At 38.3% G+C, this 16,587-nt stretch overlaps 1 protein-coding gene across 1 annotated transcript in view; it reads right to left on the minus strand.

Annotated features, from left to right (window-relative positions):
• Window positions 1-2,901: 2,901 nt before the first annotated feature.
• Window positions 2,902-16,587, minus strand: part of NME7 (NME/NM23 family member 7) — a 212,392-nt gene continuing 198,706 nt past the window's right edge. The window contains exon 12 of the mRNA XM_006872652.1: window positions 2,902-3,147. Within this exon, the coding sequence (XP_006872714.1) occupies window positions 2,902-3,147 (246 nt within the window). The remainder of the gene's footprint in view (window positions 3,148-16,587) is intronic.

The following is a 16,587-nucleotide window of genomic DNA, read 5'->3' on the forward strand; positions in this document are numbered from 1 at the left end:
TGCTAACCTCAAGGTCAGCAGTTTGAAACTACCAGCTGTTCAGTGGGAGAAAGATGAGGTTTTCTCTTCCTGTAAAGATTTACAGCCTCAGAAACCCTGTGCAGGGTCACTATGAGTCGGTACTGACTCCACAGTACTTAAAAACAACAACAACATATATATATACATACATTGGTATAGGGCTGTAGGATAAACATTTGACCTCAAGGTCAGTTTGAACTGTAAGGTCAGTGATTCAAACTCACCAGCTGCTCCTGAGAAACCCTAAACAGGGACTCTATGGGTTGGAACTGACATGACGGCACTTAACAACAACATGTATATATATAGTACTTGACTCTTTAAAGCCAAATAACAGTCTACAAGAGTCCCTGGTGATGCGAATGTTTACCATGCTTGGCTGTTAACTGAAGGGTTGGAGGTTTCAGTCTCCCTAGAGCCTTCTGCGAAGACAGGCCTTAAGGTCTGCTTCTTTTGTCACAGTCATGGAAGCCCTATGGAGCATGGTTCTACTCTGACACATATGAGGTTACCAAGTGTCTTAGTCAACTGAACAGGCAGTTGGTTTAATCCCTAATTAAGACAATATCCTTAGACTCTACCAACATTCTTTATAGTAGTCTAATGATAAGAGAAGTGAGGCCTGGAATAGAAAACTGACCTATCCAACTCACATGAATCATCAGCCACATGAGAAGAGGCTGTTGGAGTTCCAAGTTTTGGTTTCTGATTAATTTTCTAAACTGCAAGTCACTGCTTTGCAAAGAAATCGCCAGTGTAGTTAGGTCAGAAGAATTCTAATAATTTAACTTTGCAAAATGCAGACAGTGAACGAGCTATTCCAAATTGTATAAGCAAAATTACAGACACACCTTGGACAATATATTTTAATGGGCATTGATTTCATGGTTAATATTTCAGTTTTGCTGAAGAAGCAATAACAGTCTCTATTCAAATCTAGCCTGGTGGAGGTGGTGGTTGTGTGCCACTGAATTGGTTCCGACGCACAGTTACCCTGTATAGGGTTTCTGAGGCTGTATATCTTCACAGGAGCATAAAGCCTCATCTTTCTCCTGAAGAGTAGGTGATAAATTTGAACTACTGATCTTGTGGTTAGTGGCCCAACTTGCAACCCACTCCCCTACCAGGACTCCTTAAATCTAGCCTACTTAAATCTTATCTATAATTACTGAAGATGAGAAGAATATATGCATTTATAAACAGACATAATTTTTTTTTCATCCTTTTGATAGTTGAAATATATAACTTGTAACATTTTAATATTTCACAAGTGGGTCTTTTAGATAGATTTCAGTAGATCAATACTTTGCACCATAGTTGAAAATCTTAAAGACACATACACTTGGTGGCAGTAAACTGAATAGGCTATGTCCAAGACCCACATTAAAAAAAAGAAAAACTCTACTGCTTTCATAAAAGGAGAAGTATACCACACATGCATCTGGAGACACTAACATAAAGATGTCACCCACACATTAATTTAGAAATATACTACAGTGTCATCGGAAGTCCCATGTGCATCTTGTTAAATGTCCTCAAGTCAATTCTGACTCATAGCGACCCTATGTAGGGTTTCTGAGGAGTGGCTGATGACCTGAACCACTGAGTTTGTGGTTCAAACCAACTTTGCAGAGTAGCTCATTAACTGCAACACCATACCTTGTAGGGTGTGCTAAAATGTATGTAAAATTTACTTGAAGGGAAAAATTCAAGAGAAATTCAAGGAAATTTTAATAAACTATCAGCACGCCACAATGATAAATATTTGGCGGGCACAGGCTAATGAAATGAAATTGGAAGTTCAGAACAGGCACAAATGTATATAAGTACTCAAGGAGAAATAACAATGAAAGGATGAGAGTATTTAATAAATAATGGTGTCAAAACTGAGTACATTCATAACTGACAAGTTATATCAACTAAATTCTAGGTAGATTGAACATTCCAATGTACCTAGAACAAAATGTTTGGAAAAGTTTTCTATGTAGGACTTTGAAGTAGAAATCAACTATAAACAAAAAATGCAAAAATTGGTAGATTTGACCACATAAAACATAAATAATATTCAGTAAAACAATTACTTAGATATTAAGGATATCAATAACTTTTGGTGTCACTTATCTATAATTACTTAATTTCATCATTTGTCTTTTAATTTACTTTAGATCCTTCTGACATAAAAATTTTTAAAAAACGGTTAGAAGTTAAAAATATCAAACTTTACAATGTCATCCTTTATTTTGGCTTAGAAAATGTTTAACTCAAAATCAGACCAATTTTCACCATTGTTTTCTTAGAATTCTTTATTTTAAGTTAGTCAATTAAACAAGGGGTCAAAATGTAGCTCTCTCCCTTGTAAACTGTGTGATCTGGGAATGTTACTTAACATCTTTGTGCATCCATTTCATTAAACACACACACACACAATATTACCATACTGTTAGAGTTGCTTTGGAGATAAAAAAAAATACTTTGGATAAAACATTTATCATGGCAGATCCAGCTACATAGAAAGTATCAATGAATGGTAGCTATGATTTGAACCCACCAGCTGCTTCTCCGAGAAACATGAGGCTTTCAGCTCCTGCAAAAAGATCTGAAGCCTTGGAAATCCTATCCCAGCACCAACTCCACAGCACTGAACAACTCTTAATACGATCGCATTGCAGAATAGGTTTCTTAATTTTCATTGGAGTATTTCCAAGGCAACCATCTTAAGGTAATAGTATTTTCACATGATTTATTTAATGCTATGGTTTTTTTCCTTTTAAACTGATTTCCAAACCACGATATATGCTAATCACAGAAAAATACCTTAATGTTTTGGCAACAGTGCAGTTACATAAATCATTCTATAAAGCTCTTTACTAATTTGGTCTTTTAAAGTAGTCTGAAGCTGTGAGATTGCCAAGTCATGGGGTAGTCCAAGAATATTAAGACGTTTCCAGCAGTCACGAACTGCTGAGATAATTTATGAGTTTGACATATAAATAGGATGTTTATTCTTCTGAATCTTACCTCTAATAGGCCATCCTCAGGTAGATCAGTACAATGAACAGCATTCTGGATCTTAGTTTTACCAAAGATGGCTCTGAGGGTCCCAGGGCGTAAGTGCCGGGCAATTTCCTATTCAAGACAAATTCCCACAAAGATCAAAGTTAATCATATGATCCTAGTAAGAAAATCAATAGCTGTGTACAACACCTGTATTATTTAATTTATAAATGCATGTATATGGTGATGGTGTTTTTCCTAAAAGTACCATGAATGTATCAAAACTGCCAGTGTTCAAAAATTTCAATTTACTCCTTTCTCTGTGGCTCACTGTGAAGTCCACTGTAAACTCTGTCAGAGGGCAACAGTTCATTACTGTGAAACCCTTGAACTTAAAGAGATAATAGAGACCCTACTCCCTTGATTTAGAATGAACCAGTTTGATGGTATCAGTGATAAAAGGCTTTAGTTCTTAGTGAGTGCTTAGTATGCGCTCACTTTGAGGGGTGGGTAAATGGTACAAATAACTCAAAATTTTGGATTAAAGAAGAAGGTAGAAAACTAAAATGTGAGAGTATCAATGGCCTACTTAATAGTCTTCCTTTTCTTCTACTTTAAAGAAAACAATTGAGAAATGTATTACACAAACCAAAAGGTATGTATGAGAATAATAATAAAATGAATATCTATGTATCCACTATTAAAATATCATTATCAATAACTTTAAAGCTCTCTGTGTAGGCCCTCTATTGCACCCCTTCCCATTTTTCAAAAATTCACTTGAAGATTCTGTTGTTTCTATAGTTTCTAATACTATAGTCCTTTTTATTTGTCCATGTTAATGTGCACATTTATTTTATTACTATATATACTGCTATACATGCTGCCAAAAGAACCAATAGATCCGTTTTGGAAGAAGTGCAGCCAGAGTGCTCCTTGGAGGCCACGATGGCCAAACTTCGTCTCCTCTCATACTTTGGACATATTGTCAGGAGGGAGCTGTCGCTGGAGAACGATATCATGTTTGGTAAGGTGGAGGGTCAGAGGAAAAGAAGAAGACCCCCAACGAGATGGATTGGCCAAGTGGCAGTATCGATGGACTCAAGCATGGCAACAATAGTGAGGTTGGCCCAAGATCGGGCAGTGTTTCATTCTACTGTGCATAAGGTCACTATGAGTCGGTACCGACTCGATGGCACCTAACAACAAATACATGCTAGAATATACACAGTATGTGGTTGTGGTGGTTGTGTGTAGTTGAGCCGGTTCAGACTCATAGGGTTTCCAAGGCTGTAAATCTTATGGGAGCAGAAAGCTTCATCTTTCTCCCGAGGAGTGACTAGTGGATTCAAACTGCTGATCTTGTGATTAGCAGCTTAACACATAAACCTCTATGTCATCAGAGCTCCTTATATAGTATCTAGTCTCTTCTTTACCCCCTCTTTGTCTCCTTTCTCCACCCCTTTTCTTTTACCAAGCTCCAATTATGTTGTTGTTGTTAAGTGCCATTGAGTTGGTTCCAACTCAAAGTGACCCTGTATAGAGTGGCTAATGGGTGTGAACTGCTGACCTGGTGGTTAGCAGTCGAGTCTTTATCCTATAGTGCCACACCAGGACTCTAATTATAACTCTGCTATTTATAAGGTTTCCATGTATGACAGGACTGATATAATGCTAGCAACAATGGGCTCAAACATAACAATACTGGCGAGAATTGTGTAGGACTATTGTCAGTGTTTTGTTCTGCTATACGTAGGGTCACTACGAGATGGAACCAACTTGACAACATCTAACAACAACAACATATTATATGTGTCTGTTTGTTTCTTGGTTTTCTATTAAGTTCTACTGGACTATTGTTTTATACATATACATGGCTGTTGTTTTGTTATTAAGTGCTATTGAGTCAGTTCTGATGCATAGCAACCCTGTATAGGTTTTCTGAGGAACAGTTGTGGGTTTGAACCACCAGCTTTGTGGTTCAAACCGACCTTGAGGTCCAGTGCTTATCCTACTGTGCCACACCAGGATTCCACATATACATATACATTGTTAAGTGCCATCGTCAAGTCAGTTCTGACCCATAGCAACCCTGAATAGGGTTTCCAAAGAGTGGCTTGTGAGCTTGAACCGCTGACTTTGCGGTTCAAACCGACTTAGCAGCCCAGTGCATTAACCCACACAGCACCATGCCAGGACTCCAAACATATACAAGACGCACTCTTAATTATTTAAACTTTATAATAAGTCTTCATTTCGTAGTGCAGGTAAGTCTGAGTTGCCTATTATATCCCAGAGGAGATGTCACATACATATCTGGATATGAGTTAAAGTACAGGGGAGCCTTCTATGCTGCAGATGACAATTTTATAGCCAATAACATAGACAGATTTTTAAAGCTATGAGTTGGATGTGATCACCAAGAAAGAATACAAACAAAGAAGAGAGGGTCCAGAGGCACCACATAATTAAGTCAAGATGATGAGGAGAGATGAGCCAAGGAGACTGAGAAGGAATGGCCTGCAGGGTAAGAAGAAATCCAGGAGAGCATTTTCCTGAAAGACAAGCGAAGACAAAGTTCAAGGACAAGGGAGTTATCATCAGTGTCAAATGCTCCTGATAAGCCAACTAGGATGAAGACTGAAATTGGCCCTTAGATTTATAAATCAGTAGTCACTACTGTTCTTCATAAGCGTAGTTCAGAGGAGACAAAATGGCAAAAGCCTTATCACTCTGATATCAAGAGAGAGGAATAATTGGATAGAGTTACAGATAACTATTTTGAGGAAGTTTGCTGTAAAAAAGGAAGAGAGAAATGGAGTAGTAAGTAGAACAAAGTATGGTCAAGATTTTTGGGGTGATGCTTTTAAAACAGGAAAAACAACAGTATGATTATATAGGAATGATGGAACAAAAGAAGGAACTGATGAAGCACGGAGAAGACAATTAGAATTGCTAGAGTGATGTTGTTTTTAATATATCCCATTAAAATATAATTCATATACTATTATATGCATTGGAATCGACTCTATGGCACTTAACAACAGTGGGATGAAATGATTTCTGAGATTAATATGCTAGAGGGCATGACTCAGAAACTTAGGATACAGAATGCTTGAAATTGGGACCATGGAGGCTAGCGTAGAAGTCTCAGGGAGGAGAGGGCTAGTTATTGAGAATGACCAGTTTTAAAGTATAATCGTGGCTGGGGTCAGGTAAAAGACAAGAGTGTGGGAGGAAAAGAAGCAAGAGACAGAGGCCAAATCAATCATTTCTGTTGTTGTTCTGTGCCCTCAATTCGGTTCTGACTCATAGAGACCCTGTACAGGGTTTCCAAGAGTGGCAGTGGGTTTGAGCCGTTGATTTGACAGTTAGTCCAGTGTTTATCCACAGCACCACTGTTGTTGTTGTTATTATGTGCCGTGGAGTCGGTTCCAACTCGTAACAACCCTGTACTGGGTTTCCCAGGCTGTAAATCTTTACAGGCACAGAAAGCCTCATCTTTCTCCCGCAGAACAGCTGGTAGTTTTGAACTGCTGACCTTGCGGCTCACAGCCTGTTTTGTAATCTCTATGCCACCAGAGCTTCTTTACTAGGGCCCAAATCACTTCTATGGGTACGGAAATCACCAAGAACTATGATGGGGTAGCATCTGGTACAAGGATGCTGAGCAGCATTCATATTTTGTGATTTCATCAGGTAAGCATTTTTAAAAGACCTACATTTATAACCTTTAAGCTTTCAACATTTATTTTCAAGATTTCCATTAAATGTCAACTGCAAATGCATTAAGTTCAGGAAAAACATTTTGATAAGCTATAAAATAATGATGGCTTTCTATTTTATTGCTTCATAGTCACTATTTCCAATCTGTCCCCCACCATTTTCCTAGCAATTTTATAACCAGTATTAAACACCTACTCTACTACTTAAATGGTGGCAAGCTGCCACTTTGTTAAGTAAGGTGTACTTTATAAAATTATGAAAGGTGAGTATTTGTTTTTCTTTTCTTAAGATTCCAGGTTAGGTAAAAGGATACTTTAAAATGACTCAGCACAGGTAAAGCGTTTGGGGAGAACTTGTTGTCTGTCTATGAAATCTGATTTGGCCCTTGCCATGATCATTAAGATACTACTTTGATGGATGTACCCATCTACTACATGCACAACACTTGAATTCTAAGGAGATAATAAAGACATAAGCTTCCAATAGTTAATAATCAAAGGAGATAACACACATACATGGGAGAAGATACAGGACACATTAAAAAAAAAAAAAAAAAAGGCAGTAGAGAATCAGAAAAGAGAAAGGAAGACAGAAGGAAAGACCACTTCTAGGTGTGGTGATTGGAGTCCCCGAGTGGTGCACCTGGTCAGTGTGCAAGGCTGGTAACTAATAGATTGCGGTTTGAGTCCATCCAGAGGTGTCTCAGAGGAAGTGTATGGAGATGTACTTCTAAACAATCACATTGAAAACCCTATGGAGTACAGTTCTTATTCTGACCAACATGGAGTCACCATGAGCTAGAATTGATGTGAATGCAACTGGAACTAGATGTGGTGATCAGAGAATACTTCCCTTGAGAAGGTGGCATACAAGGAGAGCCTAAAAGAAGTATAAAGCAACTGAGAAAGAACTACAGTAAAACCTGCAAAAGCCAAACTGTGCAGGACAGAAACCTGTTGGAGAAAGAAAATTCAAATATTTTCCACTAAAGCAGTGACAGAAAGCAAAGTTGCACTTTGTCAAAGGTGGAAAACTTCTGAGATTCCCCCTCAAAAAACAGGCATCCTGCTCTCACAGATTTCACGGTATTTATCAGACAGAATACTATGAACAAAGAGGTATAAGGCAGAATAAAGAGATAACAGCAGAATAAGAAGTGGTCTAAGTAAGCCTGAGGAAAGGATAAATGAGAAAAAGTACTGGGGATGGTAGTCAAGGTCGATTAAACAGAGCTAAGAAAGTAGGATTTCATTTGTGGTAGCCACAGGAGAGTCAAACTTCTCTTGGCAAAGACTGGTTCTTAGATACTGATGCATTTGAGAAAAGAAAACTTAAGGCAGAGGTCCGGTTAGAAAACAACAGTGATAATAACTGTGCTGTTTAGATTCTGTGAGAAGCAGATGAATTTAGGTGGATAGTTATTGGAAACAGAAGGAAACAGAAGTAGGCCAGAGGGCTGTGTCAGACCTTGAAGGAGATATGGTAAAATCCCTGATTACCCACTAGCATCTCTGGAGCACAGCTTGCCCCTTTAAAGAGTCCCACGGTGGAAAGAATTAAGTGGGCCCTTGTACCAGTGTCTTCACTTATGGGCCAGGCCTCCTAAATAATTGTGTGAATTTGGCTCTAAAGCTGAGGCTAACTGATGAAACTAACTGGTAGAGGCTGTCAACCACCCACTACTCTCTGCAGCTGGCACTGAGTCAGAGAATGTGCATGTCTGCCACAATAACTTACATCCATATGTATAACAGATGAAACAGTGCCTTGCCCTGCACCATCCTCATGATCATTGGTATGTGTGAGCACATTGTTACAACTATTGCATAAACTCTTCTCATTTTGAGTCATGTCCCATCGGCAAATGAAGATCTTAAAAACTTTGCTCCATTGAACTAGTTTGAGGAAGACGCTCTTTCCCAGGCATATTATGAATGCTTTCCAATCTGATAGTCATCTTCCAGCACCATGCTGAACAATATTGTTTTGTGATCCATAAAGTTTTCATTAGCTAATTTTTGGAAGTATGTCTGTCATTAGGTCTTTCTTCCTAGTCCATCTTAGTCTGGAAGTTCCACTGAAAGTTGTCCACTATAGGTGATCCTGTTGGTATTGGAATCCTGATGGCATAGTTTCCAGCACCACAGCAACACAAAATAAACCACCACAATAAGACAAACTTACAGATGAGTGGTGGATATACACATACATATACTCTGTCCTTCAGTGTCTCTGTGAGTCGGAATCAACTCAATAGCAATGGGGATGTGTGTATGAACTAGGAGCCCTGGTGGCACAATGATTACATTCTTGACTGTTAATCTAAAGATTAAGGAGCTCTGGTAGCATAGTGGTTACGAATCGGGCTGTGAACTGCTAGGTCAGCAGTTCGAAACTACCAGATGTTCCGCAGGAGAAAGATGAGGCTTTCTGCTCCCATAAAGAGTTACAGCCTCGGAAGCCCTGTACAGGGTCACTATGGGTCGGAACTGACTCTACAGCACATAACAACAACAATCTAAAGATTGGTGGTTTGAATCCATCAGCAGCTCCATGGGAGAGAAATACCTTGCAATCTACTCCCATAAAAATTACAGTCTAGAAAACCCAAAGGGAAATTCCTGGTTGTTTTATCTTTCTGTTTGGAATTTGCTGTTCTACTTTTGTAGCTACCACAGACATGCTGCTAGGAATGAAATACTGATTGCTAATCTTTTAGGAGGGAGGGCTTTCTATATTCTTCTGGTATCACTAACTGCTTAGGCACTACTTTGCTTCTCTAGTTAAAACGGTTGTTTTTGTTAAGCACCATCAAGTTGGTACTGACTTAGAGACCCTATGCAAAATAGAATGAAACACTGTCTATTCATGCACCAACCTCACAATGCTTGCTATGCTTCAGCCCATTGCTGCTGTGACTGTGCCAATCCATCTCACTGTGGGGTCTTCCTCTTTTTCTCTGACCCTCCACTTTACCAAACATGATATCATTCTAGAGGGATTGGTCCCTCTTGATAATATGTCTGAAGTATGAGAGACATAGTCTGGCCATCCTAGCTTTCAAGAAGTACTCTGGCTATACTTCTTCCAACACAGATCTGCTTCTTCTTTTGGCCGTCTATGGTACTTTTAATATTCTCCTCCAATACCATAACTGAAATGCATCAATTCTTCTACAGTCTTCTTAATTCACTGTCAACTTTCACATGCATATGAGGTTACTGAAAATACCATGGCTTGGGTAAAGCACACCTTAGTCCTCAAACTGCTATCTTTGTTCTTGAATGCTTTAAAGAAGTCTTGTGCAGCAGGTTTGCCTAATGCAATACATCGTTTGATTTTTTGACTGCTGCTTCCATGGGTGTTGATGGTTAATCCAAACAAAATGAAGTCTTACAATTTCAATCTTTTCTCCATTTATCATGATGTTATGTATTGGTCCAGTGGTAAGAATTTTTGTTTTCTTTAGATTGAAGTACACCCAGGAACAAAGGCTGTAGTCTTTGATCTTCATCAGTAACTATTTTAAGTACTCTTCCCTTTCAGCAAGCAAGGTTGTATCATTTGATTATCATAGGTTGTTAATGAGTCTTCCTCTAATCCTGATGCCATGTTTTTTTCATATATCCCAGCTTCTCAGATTATTTGCTCAGCATATAAATTGAACAAATATGTGAAAGAATACAATCTTGGCACACACCTTCCTAATTTTAAATCATTCTGTGTTCCCTTGTATGTTCAAATAACTGCCTCTTGGTTTATGTACAGGGTCCTCATGAGCACAATTAAGTGTTCTGGAATACTCCATAGCTTGTCATGATCCACACAATCAAAAACCTTTGCATAATCAATAAAGCACAGTTAAACACTTTTATGGTATTCTCTGCTTTCAGCCAAGATCCATCTGATATCAACAATGATATCCATCTTTCGTTCCACGTCCTCTTTTGAAACCGGCTTGCACCTCTGGAAGTTCTCTGCCAATGTATAGTTGCAGCAATTTTTGTATTATCTTTAGCAAAATTTTACTTGCATGTGATATTAATGATAGTGTCCAATGATTTTCGCATTCCATTAGGTCACCTCTCTTTGGGATGGGCCCAAATACGGATCTCTTTCAGTCAATTGGCCAGGTTTGTCTTCCAAATTTCTTGGCATAGATGAGTGAGTGCCTCCATTATTGCATCAATTTGTTGAAAGATTTCAATTTGTATTCCAACAATATACAGTGCCTTGCTCTTTGCCAATGCATTCAGTACATCTTGGACTTCTTCCTTCAGTATCTATACCTCTTGATCGCATGCTACCTCTTGAAATGGTTGAACATCAACCATTTCTTTTTGGTACAGTAACTCTGTGTATTCCTTCAATCTTACTTAATGTTTCTTTGCATCATCCAATATTTTGCTCATATAATCCTTCAATACCGCAAATCGAGACTTGAAGTCTTTCTTCACAGTGAAAAATGCTGAGCATTTTCTTCATTTTGGGTTTTCTAACTCCAGGTCTTGCACATTTTATTAAAACATTTGACTTTGCTTTCTTGAGCTGACTTTTGAAATTTTTTATATAGCTCTTGCACCTCCTTTCTTCCATTTGCTTTAGTATCTCTACACTGAAGAACAAGCTTCTGATAATCTAATTTGGTCTTTTCCTTCTTTCTTGTCTTCTTAATGACCTTTTGCTTTCTTCCTGTATGATATTCTTGATGTCATCCCACAATTCTTCTGGTCTTCAGTCTTTAGTGTCTAGTACATCATATGTTTTTCAGGTGATCTCTAAATTCAGGTGGGCTATGTGCTGTTATGTGCTTCAGGTGATCTCTAAATTCAGGTGGGATATGTTCAAGGTCATATTTTGGCTCTCAAGGACTTGTTTTAATTTTCTTCAGCTTCAGCCTGAACTTGCATATGATGGTCTGTTCCATAGTCTGCTCTGGCCTTTTTTAGACGAATGATATGGGGGTTTTCCATGTTTCTTTCCTAAGATAAAATGAAACAAATCTTCTGTTGTTTCTGGAGGTGGGAAGGAAGGTGATGATGGGCACATATGGTCTTCTGCAACCTCTTTGCAGCTTCATCTAACTGACTGACATTTTCTATTTACCCAAGTCCAAGAAACCATCTTTAACTCATTTTTTCATGCTGCTATCATTTTGTATTTACATGCAGATTTTATCATGCTACTTACTCACTTGCTCAAAAATCTTTGAAGCCTTGCTATTGACTAGGGTCTAAGGTCTAAGCTCCTTAGTGTGGCATTCAGGGGCTCCATTTAGTTGCCTAAATCTGCCTTTCCCATCTCACCATGCACTACATCTCCTGGGAAAGCTGCAGTCCCAATGAAACCATCACTCTCTGTGAATCTAGCTTGGATTCTTACCATTCAGAGTAAACCTTTCTTCTTCAGTGTTTTCATAGGAACTTATGGAGTCCAGGTGTGGTTCTGTAAGATCAGCACTGGACTGCTAGCCACAAGGGTGGAGGTTCAAACACACCAGCTGATTCTTGGAAACCCTATACAGGGTTGCTACAAGCCAGAACTGACTTAACAGCACATAATAACAACAACAACAACACAGGAACTACTTGCATTATATATAATTTTTTGGTTTTGATGGGCTCTCAATCCCTTGAAACAAAGAACACACCCTAGATATTTTGTGTTTTACTTACTAGCACAGGGTAAATAATAAATATTTGTTGACTGACCTAAAATGATATTTCTATTTAGAGAGGAAGAATGAAGCAATGACAAAGAACAGGGGCTGTGGAGGAAGGCCCTTTAGATTTGAATTTTCTCTACCACTTAAGTAGCTAATGACCATGCCATGTTACTTAACTTCTCTGTGCCTGCTTTAATGTTCTTATTTGTATAGTAGGATAAAAGAAGGGTCTACTTCGTAATGTTGTGACAATGAAAGGAGTCAGTATAAATGAAAATATTTAGAATAATGTCTGGTACGTGGTAAGCACTGAGTACATTATGGTTATTTGTTTTATTAAAATAATCTTAAAATAAAAAGCAAATACTTAGCTTAACTAGTAAGAATGTCTTGACACAGGCAGCTATGCATAGCTGAAGGGGATAGAGGTAAACAGTGATATGTACACTGCACCTTGGAATAACATTGTTCTGTGCATAGATCTATGGACTGAGACAAAGGCTGAATGGGTAAGAGATGAAGAGTGGGATATATATATATATATATATATATCCCACAAATAAATAAGAATTTGTACAAATATATAAGGATATTTGTACATGAGTATTTACCTTTCCTGCAAACACAACTATGAATGTGGTGTAGCATATAGCAGGCAAAAGGATGAAAACTTCCTACATATTATCAAACATCTTAAGGGACTCAGGACCATAGTCTCAGGGGACACCATGCTCAGTTATCATAATATAGTCCACAAAGAAAGTGCTCCACAGTCTGCGGCTTGGGCAAGTAGCGTCTAGGATCTTGAAAGTTCGTGAGAAGCCGTCTAAGGTACAGCTCTTGGTCTCTTCAGGTGTGGAAGAAAGAAGAGTGATGAGAATTGAAGAGGCTTGGAATCAGTTAGTCCAATGAACTAATGGAACATGTGAACATCAGTCTCCATGACTCTGAGACCAGAAGAACTAGATGGTGCCTGGCTACCACTGACAACGTACCTGAAAGGAATTACATGATAGGGTCCTGCCAGATAAAGTGGGAGAAAATGTGGAACAAAAGTCAAAATTATTTAAGTTAAAAAAAAAAAAAAAAAAGACCAGGTTTACTGGTCAGAAAGATACTGGAGGAATCTGAGATGATGGTCCTCAATCACCCTTCAGGTGTGGAAAGGAACTCACCTTCATGGCCCAATTTTCAGCCAAGCAGTAGATAGGTCTATGTGGGGGAAGACAACAGCACTAGTAAGGTATGCTCACCATGGAATGGTCAATCATTCAAAATAAAAAGGCAACATTTTCCTAAGAACAAAGTTGAGAAGGGATGGGAAGGTGGGTGGAATGCAAACAGGAACCACAGGGAGGAAGCAGGATAACTGCTGTTGCATGGAGGGGAATGTAATCAGTAAGATGAAACAAAGTGTATCATTTGTTGAATGTAAAGCTGGTGATCTTTTCTGTAAACCTTCACTCAATTCACAATAAAAAGTTAAACAAAAAGAGACTATTTTGATCATGGTGCTCTTTTAAGATCTATCTATATGGGATCAAATTGACAACAGCAACTCGAAAGATAGAAAAGATAGGGGGCAGTGAGTAGATGTTAATGACGGAGGAACAACTCGAAGGGTGAAAATGGTTACACAACTTGAAGACCACAATCAATGTCACTGAATTTTACAAGTAGAAGCTGTTGAACTAATGTACGTTCCGCTATGTATATTCTCAATAACAACACAAATAAATTATTTTTACAGTGAATTTAGGTGAGGCAGTTATTAAAGAGACTAAAAGGCATATAGTTTGATATGTGTCAAAGATAATTTAACCAAATATTTAAGAACCTTTTGATAAATATGTAACACCGCTAAAGACTTGTAACTGTAGATTTAGAATAACAGTAAAAGTTCAAAGAATCAAGTAATAAGATATTGGTATTAGACAATCAGAATCTATAAATTAACAAGACTTTGATAAAATATGCAGTCTTTTTACTGGTATAATTCACTTTGTCTAGGTAAATAAGATCAATGCAGCATAAAGATCTGCAATACTAGGATTTTCTTCATAAACAATCTTAAAAGTTAGGCTCTTATTTTGGGTTAACAATTTTCAAAAGGTATTGATAAACCTTCAAATATCATATTTGCTAACAAAAGTGAGGTACATTGAAATATTAAAAGCAATAGTAAAGAAGAATCCTCACAGATAATTTTCCTTCTCTGTTTCCTGATAAGATTTTCCTAATTGTTTCTAAGTTATTCACACTTCTCATTTCCTTTATGGTGTTGGTGGTAGTGGTTATGTGCCATGGAGTCGGTTCTGACTCATAGTGACCCTGTATAGTGTTTCCGAGGCTGTAAATCTCTTTGGGGGCAGAAAGCCTCATCTTTCTCCTGCAGAATGGCTGGTAGATTCAAACTGCTGACCTTGAGGTTAGCAGCCCGACTCATAACCACTATGCTATCAGAGCTCCCTCCTTTTCCTTATGTTGTTGTTGTTGTTAAGTGCCGTTGAGTCAGTTCTGACCAATAGTGAGCCTGTATAGGGTTTCCGAGGAGCAGCTGGTGAGCTTGAGCTGCTGACCTTGCAGTTCAAATGGCTTTACAGTCTGACACATTAACCCACAGCGCCACACCAGGACTCCTTATACTCCCTGGTAAAAACCAGTCTACCACGCAATTCCCCTCACCTTAAAGGACCAGAACTGATGATCAGCTACACAAAGGATCAATACATAATTTCACTTAACATCATGAATAATTTTTAAAAGTTACTGCAAAGTATTTATGAAAGCTTGGTTATGTTGTAAGAAATGACTCTTTAAAGTATAATACTGACTTGTACTTAGGGGGTCAGAGGTCCTTTAAACTCTATCAAATTTCTGGCATATCCATCCCCCAGTACAATCTTGCCTGCTCAGCTAAAGCAAGTCAAATGCTTGGTTATTATACAGCTCATTATAAGTCCTAAAAATTCTGCTCAGGTTATGCTGCAGTGGGAAGAAGAATTCTGGCTTGCAGAATGACCTCTAAATGCAAGACATGGAAAACTGCAATAAACAGAAAAGCAGCTAGAAAAATATGAAAACCAAGAAGAGAGAGCTTATTTAATTATTCTCTGGATGCATACATTATAAAGAATGTCACTGTTGATTGAATAGTAGGCCTAATGGACTGATAAAATATGTCTGGACAAAGACGACAAATTGCTTCCACAGTTTCAGCTCTTCACAATACAGGAGATACATGAAGGATGAAATGCCTTCCATTTCAGAATTGAATTTCTTTGGGAAGAGACTTGTGAAATTTCCTGATTATAAAACTTTGAAGAAAAAAAACAACCTTGTGATCAACTATAAAACATATTCATATGAGTACATATAATGAATAATCACACCTGATCATCAGTCTGATCTCTTCAGAAAATTCCAAAAGACAAAAAGACTTCCCTAAGGCAATATCAGATGTCTGCACGTTTAGAACAGAAAAAGATGAGGCAGCCTGCTCTCTTAAAGACTGCCAGCCTCAGAAACCTCAGGGAGCAGCTCTACTGTGTCCTATATGAGGTAGCTATGAGTCAGAATCGATCTGGTGGCAGTGGTTAGCAATGTGCTGTATCTCTACTGTATTAATGTCAACATTCTGGGTGTGATGTAGAACCGTTTTGCAAGATGTTGGAATTGATTTGATGGCAGGGGTTTGGTTTGGGGTTTGGGTGGTTAGCAATGTTCTGTATCTCCACTGTGTTAATGTCAACAGTCTGGGTGTGATGCTCTGATACAGTTTTGGAAGATGTTGGAATTGATTTGATGGCAGGGGTTTGGTTTGGGGTTTGGGTGGTTAGCAGTGTTCTGTATCCCCACTGTATTAATGTCAACATTCTGGGTGTAATGTTGTGATACAGTTTTGCAAAATGCTGGAATTGACTTGATGCAGTGGGTTGTGGTGATGGGTTGTGAGAATGTTATCACTGGGGAAGATTGGGTAACAATTGTGTGTGCATCTAAAATTACCTCAAAACAAATAATTTAATTTAAAAAAAAAAGAGAGACTTCCTTAAATGACAAGAAGGAGTCCTGGTGGTGCGGTGGGTTAAGCACCAGGCCACTAACTGAAATGTCAGTACTTCAAAACTACCAGCCACTCCAAGAGTGAAACAAGAGGCAGCCTCCTTAAAGGTTTACAG

This window comes from Chrysochloris asiatica, unplaced genomic scaffold (assembly GCF_000296735.1).
Source record: "Chrysochloris asiatica unplaced genomic scaffold, ChrAsi1.0 scaffold00207, whole genome shotgun sequence".
In the NCBI taxonomy this organism is placed as follows: domain Eukaryota; kingdom Metazoa; phylum Chordata; class Mammalia; order Afrosoricida; family Chrysochloridae; genus Chrysochloris; species Chrysochloris asiatica.